Source organism: Neolamprologus brichardi, chromosome 5 (genome assembly GCF_056152115.1).
Source record: "Neolamprologus brichardi isolate AB-2024 chromosome 5, ASM5615211v1, whole genome shotgun sequence".
Taxonomy (NCBI): Eukaryota; Metazoa; Chordata; class Actinopteri; order Cichliformes; family Cichlidae; genus Neolamprologus; species Neolamprologus brichardi.
Genome location: NC_142108.1, coordinates 33,074,109 through 33,090,038, shown reverse-complemented (window position 1 = coordinate 33,090,038; position 15,930 = coordinate 33,074,109). Strand labels below are relative to the sequence as shown.

Sequence of the window (15,930 nt, the reverse complement as noted above, 5' to 3'; positions counted from 1 at the left end):
AAAACTACCATAAATATGAGCGGTGAGCTGTCGGCATTTAAAATAGTTTTAAAAAACAGTTGCAAGACCTCCGCTGCGACCAGTTTGCCACAGGGAGTTGAAAAACTGGCAGTTAGAGGGGATGAGTTCAGAGAAATGGCTTAACTCACCAGGATTAAGCCAAGTTTCAGTCAGCAATAAGAAATCAGTGGTTCCCAAACTTTTTTTGCTGGGCCCCCCTTTGTTTTACAAGAAAAATGTAAAAATGCCTCTCTGTGCAAAATGGGCTCAAAAACATAAACAACTGTAGGATACTGTTGGGGGGACAAATCATGGCAGGATCAGCCTGATGTTATTTGTATCCCGCTGTAACTTCACTGTATAAAGAACTAACATCTCCAAAATGTCAGGAGTAGTTAGTCATTACAACAAGTGTTTGTGAACTAAAAATCAAGAATGTGGGATACTGTTTGTCCGTGATTTGAAGAGCTCAGCATCGCTCCCCACGAAGGGAAAACCAATCCTGCAGGGAGACCTACCTCGGCACTTGTGCAGGTGAAGCCAAAGCGAAAATTTGCTTCACCATATTTTCTAGTCTTTAGCTTAGAATGAAGTTGGTTTGGAAACATATTCAGCGATGCTTCATCTACTGCTTTGTGTTTGTGTGGGCGCCCTGTGCTAGCAGTGTCCAAGCCTTTTTCTTTTTTTTCCCCCTTCTAGTACCTCGCCCCCCCTGCAATGGCTCTGCACCCCACCTAGGCGCCCCACTTTGGGAAGCTCTGTGGTAGGTCAAGAAATCACGTAGGATGAAGGTCTTGTTAGCTAGTGATCTGGTGTTCACCAGAGCCAGGCTAATCGAGATCGAAACGGAGACCGGCTGGGATGCATGACCCAGCGGTCGGAGATTCCTGGGGACAACAACACCTCTATGGAGGTGAGGCACGCAACGCCGTGGAATTTGGTCACAGAGGTCGAGTAATACTGGCTTAATCCATTGGTGGAGAGGTTCCAGGGAGCGCCAGAAAGCAAACCAAGCATGATCCGATGATAGACCATCCAGGAAGCAACGAGGATCAGCTGTTGAGGAAACCGCTACATAGTTTTTAAACCTCACCGATATGTCTCCTGCAGCGCTTCCTACGGGGAGGAACCCATGTTGGCTGGCGAAGATCCTCGGGAATGGCCCCCAGAACAGTTTGGAAGACGTCTTCTTGGAGCTGCTAGGATAGTGTATCCACAGAGGATCGGACGTGGAGGAGAAGACATGAAGAAGACATCAAAGAAGACGCAAACTGGAGCAAAGTTAAAATGATCAATAACACGAAAAACAGGACAGGTAAGACAGGTAGATGGTGAGCCACAAACACCGGCGCCATCTTAGACGTTAAGCAGTGTTGGGGCCATAATTCGGAATTAGAAAGAACATCACAACATTTTCTCATAAAGTGGCCACGATCAGATGCTGTCCTCAAGATTTCAGACATAGCAGTGAAAAGAATTATCAGAAGAGTTGTCCAGGAGGTACAGTAATTAGTGCAGCAATATACTCAACTGCCATTGCCTGTATGCATGCTCACCCCACAAGTTTCCACTGCTGAAGAAAGCATGTTGAAAAGCATTTTATTTTGCTGAACAACTTTTAGACAAGCCTGTGAAATACTGGGACAATACAGTCTGGTCAGATGAGAGTAATATTGAACTCTTTGGATGCCACAATACACACAATGTTTAGAGGTCAAAGGCACTGCATATCGCCCCAAAAACACTATAACAACAGTGAAGTTTGGTGGTGAAAATATCATGATGTGGGGCTGTTTTTCAGCATACGGCACTGGCACACTGCATATTACTGAAGGAAGGATGAATAGAAAAATGTACCAAGACATTCCTGGTTAAAAAAAAAAATCTTCTGCCATGTATCATGATGATGAAGATGAAATGAGAGACAATGTTCCCAAACACAGAGTCAAGGAAACGCTGGCTTCAGAGAAAGAAAATAAAGCCGCTAGAATGGCCCGGCCAATCACCTTAGCTTAATCCAACTGAAAATCTATGGAAAGGACCAAAGATCAGAGTTTATAAAAGGGTCCCACAGAACCTTCAGTATTGGAAAACTGTTTGTGTAAAAGAATCAGCCAAAATCACATCTGAGCAATGCATGTGACTAGTTTCTCCATTAAGGATTCATCTTGAAGCTGTCATCACCAACAAGGCTTTTGTTCAAAGTGTTAAATAAATTTCAGTAAGCATGTTCAGAACATTTTCTATCTGTCGTTTCTCATTATTACACGTAACTTATTTTATGGACATCTATGGTTTGATTTCTCTGCATGTGTGGACTGGATCAGTTGTTACCAACATCTGGTGATAATTTCATGTCAAGAAGAAGCCAAAATTCAGAAAATGTTATGGTTACAGAAGTCAAAAGTATTGATTACTCTTCTAGGCAGGATTAAAATAATTCATTTAAATTGGCTGGTTTCCTGACATGGACTGAACTTGTATTGGTAGTCCACAATTTTTCAATACACTTCAGGTCAGGGCTTTAATAACGCTATTTTTGAAGCTTAACGTTAGCCTGATTTATCCACTCCAAAACCAGTTTTTATGTGAGTTTGAGATCATTGTGTTAGAACACCCAATGTGTCCAAGTTTCAATTATATAGTTCTTGTTGTGAGGTGAAGTTAAAGAGTCTGGAGGAAAAAAAAATCTGGAGGAAGTCTCTCTTCCTTATCTAATCCACATATGATGTCTAGCCCCATATAATTACAGAAACTCAAAAATAATTTCTAAGTTTGTGCACCGACATCTTATTTTTTAAAAGTCACTAAAGATGCATGCTGCACAGTTACTCAACCCTGGGAAACTCCAATATAACTTTAATACTGTAGTTGCACGTATTTTCATACTTGCATACTTTACCTGTATACTTGTAGATAGAGGCGTACCTTACGACTTGATCATTTATAAGTTAACATAAACACAATTAATGTGTGTATGTTTATGATTTATGCATTTATTTTTTGGGTTTCTTCCAGACCACAGTCTTTGCATGCAGTCTTAGCATACATAAACATTAAAACAAAATCCACCTAAATAAGTTCAATTGGTGCAGAAAAAAAAAAATGCCACTCACCATTCACAAAGGTCTCAGTAGAAATCTGATGCCAGATTCCCTTCTGTGTGGAGACACAGCGATACAGTCCAGATTTGGTCACAGTAGTTTTGAGGGTGATGTGGAAGCGATCTCCTTTTGGTGCAGCCACTGGCTCCTCAGAAGGAAGTGTTTGGTTAGCACTGTCCCACCACTCTACTGTGGGTTTCGGGAAAGCACCATCAACATCACACTGGAGAAGGCCATTTTCATCAAGCTGTCTGACTATTGGCTTTGGAGCTACCCCTGTGAAAACATCGGATAAGAAGAATGTAAACATTTGACATGCTCTATATTAAAAGAGCCAAAGTTGGTCTGAGAGTCTGTAAGACATTACTGAGACCCTACTGGTGAGAAGGGCTAACTCTCTCTCTCTCTCCCTTCCTCCCTATATATAAAAAACAGACATTAAAGGCTAAAACTGGTCAATATTTAAACAACAAAATAAAAACTAAAGAGATGAGACGATCTATGCAGTATAAACCAAAAAATTCATTAAAGTCATTAAATAATGTAAGTTAAGATTAAGCTCATGATGCCATCGAAATGAGCTGTAACTTGCAAGATTTAACCTTTTAGAACTGTACAGTCTCTATTTATAGGTGACAATAAATACATTATCATACACCCATACATACAAGGACTTTGAGATCTATCATGCCATCAGAATCAGGACTCACCCGGGATTTTATCATCTGTTCTGTCCTTTAACCTTTTGCAATGCGGAGGTTGTATGCGACCCAAGTTTACATATAAAACGTATTAAATAAGTATATTGCATATTTTTATGGTGACCGGAAATAGCGATACGTACATAACATACGTTATTTCAAAGCTCGGATATTCGTTTATCCGCAGATTAATGAATCTCGATGAAAGCGTTACGACAGAAAAATAGATACATTTTAACTTACGGCAGTAAATGGTAAAACAACTTTCATGCTAACCTGCCGCTTCACCGTTGATAAACCGTCTATTGGATGGAAAAGAGACTTTGAAAGACAAACACTGGCTTGTTGAAAAAACAAAACTCCAACGATTACCTTTGGTTCGTTTAAATTCAACCAGGAGTAAAATTGAATTGAAAAAGTTGAATTAATGTCCTCGTTAATTTTCATGGAAAGTACACAAACCCTTTAAACAGTGACATTAAATTAAACTTTAAAGTACTTAAAAATAATCTGTACAATGAAGTTCAGTATCTCTGAAATCAGTCAACATCCACGCAAAAAATAAACCAATCAGCATCTTTCTACGAAATAAAATGACGCATTGTGAGACTTTTATTCCAATAAGCCAATCAGAGAAAAGTATCCTTGCGCAAGCCACATAGCAGTTTGATTGACATCCACTTCCATCCAACAGGCACTCAGTGCTGTTATAACGGTCCGAATTTAAAGCCGGGAAAATTACCTGTCTGACCATATATGGAAGTTAATTTCGTTTGCCTGTCTGTCGCACCGGAACGAAAACAAAGCAGAGGAAACTTTTATCCGTCCAAAAAACACACGACAAAAATATAATAAATGAGTATATATTTATTTTAATGTTTGGGGACAAAATTTTATAGTTGACTCTAGCTTTTGGAATATTTTAGGTGCGTAAAAAACAGGATTCAACATTGTTAATTCTAAAATTTAAAAGATTTTTTGCGAAGTTTTGTATGGATTTGCTAGAGGTTATCTGATTTGCATTTTCAGTGCACTCTAAATTATCGTAGAGCCACTTCTGTCTACTAACATGAAACTTGGTACATTAATTGTGGACAAAATGATGGTGAAATCCTGTGAATTTCAGCCTCCTAGTCCTAATAATGAATGATTAACTATCTTTAATATATGAAGTAAGAGGTTTAAAAAAACAAGACATCAGTCATTTTCTCAAAAATCCTCAAACAAATTACCTGTGTTAGAGCTAAAGGTAAAACAAACTACACTACATTAAACATTACATAATTTACGTCACAGTGATGCAACCAGCATCTATCTGCCATTTATGATCTGGAAATTATTAACAAGGTTAAACTAGTTACAGAGTTTCAGAAATACATATGACTGTGAGAGGCCCCAACAGGTTAATATGGGCTCTAAAAGGAAAAATAAAAACAGACATGTTAGAGATTATTGCAGGTTTTAACTCAGTCAAGTAAAGCTGAATAAAAGATAATCAGGATTGTTAGTCTGTTATATTACACATAATTTTTTTTATAATGAAACTAAAAGGACTATACATGTAGAGAAGAAACTGCTTCATGGTCTTGGATGGATTATAATTACCCAGTCAGAAAATATAATAAACACCATGTTTATGCTGACATATGAAAAAAAAAAGATTAATTATAGTTGAAATTATTGGCATTAATTTTGTTTTTGGTTTGTGAAATTTCTATAGACAGACAGGTCTATATGACCAACATATAGAAAATTCATTGTTTTGTTAACAAAAGATTTCAAATGATGAAATGTTGGTAGAAGTGCATTCTGAGTGCTTCATTTGTGAATAATGTTAAATAATGTTTAAATAATGTTGCATCACTCACCAACAATAAGCTCAATGTGGAATATTTTTTCTGGCTGGATACGTGGAAATTCACAGGTATAGTTTCCGCTGTCAGCCACCTTAGTGTTTTCAATTCTTATGGAGGCGTTGCCGTGCTCCAGTTCTTCAGGAAAATGTGAAACTCGACCTTTGAACTGCTCTGCTTGATTTGGAGGGCCCTTATTATGAAGAGTACCATCATCATACATAAACACCTGCAGCCTATCCTTGTCTTTTCTCCAGTCAAAGAGCATTGGCCTAATGTTCATGTTGTTGAGGGAGCAGCTTAAAAGTGCATTGCCATCTTCCTTCACAATCACACGTGAGCCTAAAAGAGAAAACATGAATTAAACATGAAAATTAGAATATATGATCAGAAATACAGGTGTAAAATACCTGCATACATGGTATTACATGAACAGACACTGCACAAGAACCTAAAAAAAAAGTAGAAAATAGATTTGCGTTGAATAATTATTTCAAAATGTGGCAAAACAGTTATTTGGACTGGTCAGTTAAGCAAAAGTCATAATGCTTTTTAAGAAACAGTAAAAACTGTTTCTTAAAAAGCTGACAGGGACTATAAAAAGTCTTTAAAAGGAAAGAAAATAGATTTGTGTTTGCAGGAAGCAGCGTAGTAACCGCTGGCAAAGAAGCCACACCTGAGAATAAAAACACGAAATAATGAGGATCTGTAATAAATAATCGTAAATAATAACTAGAATACTTTCATGCATTCAGATGCTGCACATTTATCTGCTCTGTCTTTATTTCAACACTAAAATGCGGCTGCTTTAACAGCTGATGTGACAGGTGTAGACTCCGCAGTCATCCACCCACTAAAGCAGCAGCCTGAATAGCTTGAAAGCTGCATCCGCTGCTGTGAAACGTGACTGCGCCTGCACACATGATCGGTCTAAATCAATGAGTTTCTTACCGGATTCAACACCAAACGTTAGTCCGGACAAAGTCAGGAAACAGCATAACAGAAGTGGTAGAAGCTCCATGTCTGCAGAAACCCTCTCAGGATCAAATACGGCAACTATTCAGCGTAACCAAGATCAGAGCCACTCCTCTCCTCTCAGCACTGACGCAGTAAAGCAAAAAACAAAAGACAGTTTCAGTTTCTAATGTCTTAAAGTAGTCAGCCATAACTGCACTTCCGGAGTAATCTGACTTTTAGAGTCAACTTAAAATTGAAAAAATAAATAAATAAACAAATAAATCCATAAAAAACAGAAAAGGTCCTGGTAAATTTCGGCCAGGACAGTTTAAAAAAAAAAAATTATTATTATTATTACGATGAAAGTACACTGACTTTTCCGGAAAATTCCATCTTGTCGTAAAATGACTAAACTGCTAACACATGAACAAAATAACTCACAACCTTTAAATTCAGAGCGTTTTTATTTTCCTTGAAATCAGTTTGTCCTCACCGGCTCCAAACTGTTTTCTTCAAACAGGAAACCTGACAAATATTGACAAAAATAACATTTAACAATATCCAGTCTTTACAATACAACGTGCATTGAGACAAGATTCGTTGACTTTTAAGTGACGCTATATGAATAAACAGATTTAATGAGCCCCCCTCAAGGTGTTCCTGAAAGTTGAGTTTATTAGAACAAAACAGATTGATGACCACAGTCCTCTCAGCACAAGGCTGACAGGACATTTTCCCATATAATAAATAAATAAAACACTGAATAAAATATTAAAATAGATTAAGACTGATTACTATACCAAACTTAAAGATAAAAATGCATTTACTGGATTCTTTTTTTTGTCAGCTCTTGCTTTTCAAAGACAGTGATGAGCAAAGTACAATTAGAAGTGCTTGTTCTGATGAAGACTTTTAAACTGTAAACAGCAGCTAAGTGAATAAGGATCTAAGTCCACACTCCTCCAGCAATGGCTTAAACACCATTGTTTAAAATCCTCAGTGCGCATCTTTTTCTCCGATCTGCTCAAGATGCTCTCAGCTGTTTAACTTTAGTTAGAGGAAAGAGGTTTGACATATTTCACAACCATTAAATGTTAAAGACGCCTCTGAAAATGAGGTCATGATTACTTCCCAAGCAAGTGTGTAGATGTGTGCACACACGTGTTCTTGGTACCTCTCTTCATGTACCAGTGTGATAAAGTCCTGAATGCAGCCTTAAATCTGCATGTAAGTCCATCAAGTTCCATCTGGGCTTTAAAGAAAATACATTTAGCTTTTCTTGCATTTTCAGAGTTGGTCAGTTCATAAAGGAATTTCAGCAGTCTTGGTGAACACGTTGTAGTTTTGGCCATGTCAGCCATTAAGCCTGGTCAGAATTTATTCTGAGTAAAACGAGGAACAAAAAGTTCCTCCCTGAGCAGTGAGTCCATGAATCTTCTTGTTATTTTTCTTTGTTTGTTTTTTTTTTTTGAGGGGGGGTGGGGGTGGGGGTGTGTTGCTGTTGTTTTCCTTAAGCTAAAAATAAAATGAATTAAACTACAAAGTTTAATATTAAGAATTTAATAGTCTTGTATACTTCACCTGTCACAGCCAGCAAGATAGAAGAGTTTTGGTCAGATCTGCTGTGGATTATCATTATTAACTTTCCTATGATACATGTAGAGTTGAATTCACATATTAGCATTCAGCTGAAATACAAGCAGATTATATTCAAAATAACATGCATGCATACTATGAAAAACTAAAATTAAACTCACTTTTTTATTTTATAGAAGGCAGCAATCAGGCCTTTTCTTTCTTGGTTTTCTTGGTTTCTGTCTCTTTGCCTCCCCTGGGTTCCTTGTGTCACATCTAGTGAAGTTATGTTTTTATGTCTGTTCTTCCCCGGTTCCAGTGTCATGTCCACCTCTCAGCGTGTGTCTTATTCTTCCTGTTTTACTTTGACAGTCTCCCATCTGTTGCTCAGTGTTGCTTCCTCCCGGTCTCGTTGTGTATGATTACTCCCAGCTATGCTCTCCTCCTGTGTCTCATTCCCTCTGTCTTTCTTTGGGTCTGTCCCAATCCAGCAACCTATTACGTCACAGTGACGTAATGACAGCTGTCCCAATCGGATACTCCAAAATTCCTCAAATTTGAAGTGTGGACCAGTGTAGACTTCGTGGTCCCATATATCCCACAATTTGTAGCGCGGCGGTGGGTGTAAATAGTAAATGGCCTGTATTTGTATAGCGCTATACTAGTCCCTAAGGACCTCAAAGCGCTTTACACATTCAGTCATCCACACATTCACACACTGGTAATGGCAGCTACATTGTAGCCACAGCCACCCTGGGGCGCACTGACAGAGGCGAGGCTGCCGGACACTGGCGCCACCGGGCCAACACCAGTAGGCAACGGGTGAAGTGTCTTGCCCAAGGACACAACGACCGAGACTGTCCAAGCCAGGGCTCGAACCGGCAACCTTCCGATTACAAGACAAACTGCCAACTCTTGAGCCACAATCGCCCCTGTGGATAATTAAAGTCAGTAATATATTCACAAACACAACAAGCTGAAAGTCAGTGATGCTGCTCGGTTGGCATTCCTGTTTGGTTTTTCCAATGTAGAGGTCTGGACATCCCTCGCTACACTGTCCAGTAACAATATGTGGCTAAGTTTGTGTTTGTAATGAACCAGTTTGTGTCTGAGTGTATTGCTGGGTCTGAGGTAAAATGGGATGTCGTGCTCATTCTGGTGGTTTCCTGCTTCTGCCTTTGTGCTTAGACTAGAACCTCTGTCTGAGGCACTTTTGACCTTCTTTACAGTTAAACAACTAATCTTCCAGGACGGGCGATTCTCTGCGCTCCTCTCCTTTTCTTGCTCCCTGGGGCCGGTGGACTGTCCCGTTTGTCCTTCTGATCCTCCCTAGTTGGCATCTAATCTTCTTTTCTGTGCATCTTTGCTGATTTGATGAAAGCCCAATTAGGAATACCGCATGTTTTAAGAACTTTATTTACTTGTGTGTGTTCCCTCTTTCCACCTTCAGGCTTAGAGTGAACATTTTCTGCATGGTGTTGTAGGATCCTGATTACTCCGAGTTGTGTTCCAGAGGGTGATGGGAGGAGGAGGTACTGGTCCAACACCGACTCCCACCACCCTCGGGAACACAAGCTTGGAGACTCTCCATCATTTGACCTCAAAATGAAGAAGCTTCTTGGATGAGAGGTGAAATGTCTTCAAAGAAACTTAAGGAAGAAGGCGCTTTTCTTTCCAAGCTCTTTAGAGTACTAAGTAAAATGGAAAGATTAAGACATGTTAAACCAAAATAACTGTCATGCCCTCATTTGTCTTCGATTGGGGTTAGGCTATTCTTTCCTGCCGAAACAGCAGCCTACCTCTGGGTGGCGAATTCAGGGCTCAAGCCTGACTCTCCACATCTGCAGCTCAATCTGATCATCAAGTGCAGCAGTTTTAAGAGCAACACGGACCTCCACTCTTCACCAGACCGTCTGCCTGTCTACGGCAGTAAAATCTGCTCAGCAACTCTCACTCTTGTGTGTTTTCCTGAGTAATCCTGTGTTGTTGTAACACCCAGAATCTAGTTCTGACCAGCAGTCTCAGACGTGGGCAAAAGATGACAGTCAATAAAATTCTAAAAGATAATTACTGAAGACGATAATCCCAAACAATAATGAATAAAATAGCAATAACCCCTAAAGGGTCCCAGTTGTCCCCTTTAGGGATTATTGCTCCCACAATGCATTGCAGTAGTTAAGAAATACAAAAACAGCTGCAGTTTTTGACACTAAGATGATTAAATGAAATGAAATGAAATGAAATTATCTCTGTTTGTTGTTTTTGTTTCTTACATCTGTATGAAAATGAAATTAAATAAAAATAATTTTATAACACGGAGGAAAGCAAAATGATGCTCATGAAACTATGTGCATCAGAAAACAGACAAAGAAAACAAAGAACATCAACAACAATTGTACAGTCCAGTAAAGTCACACTTACATGGATTCATCACAGTAATCTAACAGAGGCCACATTTACACCAAAATTAGACAACAAAGACTGAAAAACACTCCACAGTCACATCTCAGTGCACTGAAATTTGGATGAGCAGCTGTGACACAAAACTGAACGTATATATTTCTATTTGTTGCAAGTAAACCTCTGACAGTGTGGATCTGTATTTGCTCTTTTATACATATTTGAATAAATATGACATAATGTATACTTTATTGATCCCCGTGGGGAACTTGCTTTCTCTGCATTTGACCCATTCACTCAGTGAAGCAGCAGGCAGCCACTGAACAGGTTCCCGGGGAGCAGTGTGCAGGGATGGTACCATACTCAGGGGCACCTCAGGGTAGTCGTTCAGTGGATTCAAACCCGCAACCTTACGATCATGGTGCAACCTCTCTACCTACTGAGCTATCCCTGCCCCATAATCATAGAATATGCGGCAGCCCTTCAGTTGTTTGAAGTTATGAGCAGTGAGAGACGCTAACATGTAGCAACCTGTCAGTCACAAAGTGGATCTGCCATGAACCCTGCCCTGGTTTTAACAGGACCATCATTTACAAAATAAACATGTTGTGTCAAATAAAACTTGAAACTAAGACCAGTGATTGAAGAATAACATCTGGCTTTCAGTGTGTTGAAGTTCATCTCTACAGCCAATCAAAGCTAGTGAGGAGAGCGTGGAGGAACCGGTTCTCTAAGCTTCAAAGCTGTGTTTGGATTGGTTGGTTACAATCACATAGCCGTAGGTCAAACGTATTCCAGAGAAAGTGTACTGAGTGTAAACAAGATTAAATGATACAATTATCTGCTGTCCATCAAACGTGGGAGCAGCATTCATGTGGGAGGAACTGGTTTGATTTGTGCTTTGATATGACTGCAGAGAGCAGGGTGTGCTTATAGTGAGGAGTAATCTGTGAGTCAGCAGAGGATAAATCCTTTATGTTGATTATTCTCAGAGTTTGGACCCTTAAGGTTCAGTCTGTGGGCATCATGACATCATTTACAGTTAAAAAAATAAGCTTGAATAGTGTTTGGGACCATAAAACAGAATCAATTATCTACGATGGAAGAATCTGCCTCCAATAATCAAATCATCAGGAGCTCAAAATGATCCCCTGATAACACAAAGACTGTCATGAGTGGGCAGGTTGGAGCTAAATGCTCACAGGTTAGGGAACAAAAAACTTTTATTGAGGCTGAACGCAGACAGAAGCAAAGACAAAGGAAACACAGGACCATCAGTGGACATGAACACGACTCAGGGAAAACAAGATGTAGAGGAACATAGGCCAACCCACAGGTGGGGAAATAAAGCTAGAAACCAGACACAGGAACGACTAACTAGCTAAAAACAATTCAATACAAAGGGAAAGCTCAGGAAACACTCTCATGTAAACAGTAACAGCTGAGAAGCAGAGGTGAAAAATACACAAGATAAAGAACAAAGCTGGAGGAGGAGGTGGTCGAGGGCTCCTCTGCTTAGGCTGTTGTGCCCACAACCTGACCGTGGATAAGCAGAAGAAGATGGATGGAATTTCCTGCCACTGCTCGTGAATGAGTCTGAATGAAACTACATGAAATAAAGTCACCACTGCTGCATCCTGAAACTGACCCAGATGACGAGACTCCCCCCTCAGAGAACATCCAACAGATCAGCAGAAAATTCCCACACACCCATTTAAAACATATTTATTATTTATTTGTTCTCAGTATATCTGTTGTGATTTTACCCCCAAGTCCTTAAACTTCTCTTTTTACTGGAAACTGAACGAACTGCAGGCCTTTATATATTTGATTCAGTTTCATGTAAAAGTCAAATAGAGGAACGATGTTACAACCCAGAGTATAAAGTTATTAAAAAGAAAAAAGATTTTTAACTCCAGTTGAACGACAGACTTCCTGTCAGGAAATCAGATTTCACAACAAACTGGCCGTCATCCAGAAAACCAGACTTTCCAGCACTGACAGGATTAACGGCCTCACACGTCTGTGGTTGTACAGGAACTACAGACATTCACGACGCAGCCTTTCAGTGACCCGGGAAGCTGTAGACTTCTACGAAAGTGAGCTAAGAATGCAGCTTTACCAGTTTTTTCTTTTTGCACCACTAATTATTTGTCACATGTGTTCATGTGGAAGTAAAAACTGACCGCTGATGCATTTCAGGTATTTTAAATAGGTTGCTTATTTTAATTAGTGTTACTGTGACCTCTTTAGACCTCGTCCTCTCCATCACGGCCCTTTTACAGGGGAAGAAACTGTGTCTGTGACTGAGTAGAGGTTTGGGCCGATGCAGCAGCCACGAGGCTTTGTGGTTCCTGAAGATCATTTCAGCTCCACTACAGACCAGCATGGGAGTGAAAATCAAACCTAAACAGAGGTAAACAGAGTCGGCTCTCTTCCTTCTTGTTTATTGTGGGTTGGTCCACAGTGATGAATTTAAAATGGTCGAGTACTTTAACCACAACAAAGAGCAGCATATAGAAGCTTTACGTAGCACCAGGCTCAATCTCAGAGCAGGAGAAGCACACATCCTTTCTTTGATAAAGTCTTTAAAAAGTCAGCTAATAAGACAAGTTAAAGCAGATTTAACTCAGATATAACTCTGCACATTTTTATTAAACCTTCCTTGAAAAACTGCAGGCTCATGGAGTCAGACTGGAAACAGGTCTGTGAAGGTTTTTGAGGAGGAAGAGGAGGAGGAGGAAGAGAGGAGGAGTAGGAGAGTCTCAGCCCCCAAAAATGTGATGTTTCATTTGTGTGATCAACGATGTGATGCATGGATGGAATAAAGGGCGCTTTGAACGAGGTTTGATGCAGTCTGTGCTTTATAGTGTTTATGAACCACAAACTTATTTTAATGTCAGGTTTATTTATCCAGAGAAGAAGAAGCTCTTTAGATTTACATGATGTGGCGTCTCTTCATCATAACAACAGTTAATACATGTTGTAGTGTTTGAACATTTTTAAATCAGTTTTAATTCAGTAACTTATCACCACAGCAAACATTACTCCTGACTCATCACTAAATCAATAAATTCTCACCTTTTTTTGTGATCAACATTTGATTAATTTACAGCAGGGTTGGTTGAATTTAATTCTGGATTTAACAGGAAGCCAATGAAGGGAAGCCAAAACAGGAGAAATATGCTCTCTCTTTCTAGTCCCTGTCAGTACTCTTGCTGCAGCATTTTGGATTAGCTGAAGGCTTTTCAGTGAGTTTTTTGGACATCCTGATAATAATGAATTGCAGTAGTCCAGCCTGGAAGTAATAAATGCATGAACTAGTTTTTCAGCATCACTCTGAGACAGGATATTTCTAATTTTAGAGATGTTGCACAAATGGAAGAACGCAGTCTTACATATTTGTTTAATATGTGCGTTGAAGGACATGTCCTGGTCAAAAATGACTCCAAGGTTCTTCACAGTGTTACTGGAAGCCAAGGTAATGCCATCCAGAGTAAGAATCTGGTTAGATACCATATTTCTAAGCTTTTCAGCGCCGAGTACAATGACCTCAGTTTTATCTGAATTACAAAGCAGAAAGTTAGTGGCCATCCAAGTCTTTATGTCTTTAAGACATTCCTGCAGTTTAACTAATTGGTGTGTGTTATCTGGCTTCATGGACAGATAGAGCTGGGTGTCATCTGCATAGCAGTGTAAATGTATGCTATGTCTTCTAATGATGCTGCCTAAGGGAAGCATGTATAATGTAAACAGAATTGGTCCTAGCACTGAACCCTGTGGAACTCCATAATTAACCTCAGTGTGTGAAGAGGACTCTCCATTTACATGCACAAATTGGAGTCTATTAGATAGATATGATACAAACCACTGCAGCACAGTACCTGTAATACCTACAGCGTGCTCTAATCGCTCTAATAGGATATTATGGTCGACAGTATCGAACGCTGCACTGAGGTCACAGTGCACTGCTGTTTCCAACAGAAACACTACAATGAGTTGAACATTAACGTGTTATTTATTCCTGCTTAAAACAGATTATGATAGATTTCAAAATCTTATTTGGTTTTCATATACACCCTATTTTCAGTGATATCAACTTTAATAGCAGAGAATTAACTAGCCATACAATTATTTTCTGTCTCTCTTTCCCCCCATATTTTTCAAGTAACCTACATTTGACAACAGCATAATAAAACGGGAAATTATTTTTTTGGTGTGTCACCCTAATATTTTTAGTGGGCCCCACATGGCCACCCAAATTCTGGAGTTGCCCCTGGGGACACCAGTCCCAACAACAGAGAGACGAAAAGATGGAGGGATATGTAGGGAGAGATTCAAGTAAAATGAACTTTGAACTTAGTCACTGCTAATAGCTGAAGTGTAGCAACAGTGCAACTAAGACCTGCATTTGATCAACTTAACATGTATTTGTTAAGCTGATCATGGTGAGCAGCCTGGACCAAAAATGCAAGGGCCAGTTTAAAGTCCATGCAAGGCCTGGTTCAGGCTGAACTGAATGCTGATTTCAGTTTCAGCTGCTGCTCTTATCTACGCATCACTGATAAAATGCAGTTTCCAGAGTCCACATGTTCACAGAGTATTCCGGAGAAGATGCTCTAACACTGTGGAAGTTATCTGAGGAGGAAATATCATTAAAGGAAAGTTACTAACTCCTGACAGAGAAACACTCAGCGCACTCTGACTGTCAGGCTGGTGCAGGAACTAATACTTCTGGTGAACGACAGCTACAGCATTTTTCTTAAGAAATTCAGGATAAAAAAAAACTTTAATGCAAAGTTACCTACAAATACTGAACAACACTTACTATGCACAGACACCTAATCTGACATATGTAAGAAAAAAGAAGCAAGAATATAAATTAAGGCTTATTTGATTATATTGTCACAAGAGTATTTTGTGGACATCAGGCAACAGAGGGTAGGATTCCTGTTTTTATATAAGCTTTATTCAAAATGTTTTCTGACCTCAAAAGATCTTATCAAAGCACCGTTGCTCTAAACTAAGAATAATTTTGGAAATTGACTGATACAGAATGTTTAAAGAAACACACACACATACACTGTCAGAGTCACAACTTTATGTTGACAGGTCTGCTTGGCACCTTAAAAAGAAACAATATACAACAATATTTCAAAAAGGAAGATTTTTATGTTAAAATCTGTAAAATATTTACACTTATTACAGCAGAAGCGTTCAGGGTTCAGTTTAATCAAATACTCCATTACTAGTGCACATGTTTACCTAAACTGAGTTAAACATGAGCTAACAAGTTTCTTCATCATTTGCATAACAGCTTTTCGACTGAATCTGAAACAT

General features: G+C 39.3%; 1 protein-coding gene across 1 annotated transcript in view; it reads right to left on the bottom strand.

The window, feature by feature from the left end:
• LOC148102863 (CD276 antigen-like) overlaps positions 1-15,930 on the bottom strand; it is a 65,487-nt gene that overhangs the window by 25,040 nt on the left and 24,517 nt on the right. The window contains exons 5-6 of the mRNA XM_087841229.1: positions 5,674-6,000; positions 3,117-3,380 (exon numbers count right to left, since the gene is read on the bottom strand). Of these exons, the coding sequence (XP_087697355.1) occupies positions 3,117-3,380; positions 5,674-6,000 (591 nt within the window). The remainder of the gene's footprint in view (positions 1-3,116; positions 3,381-5,673; positions 6,001-15,930) is intronic.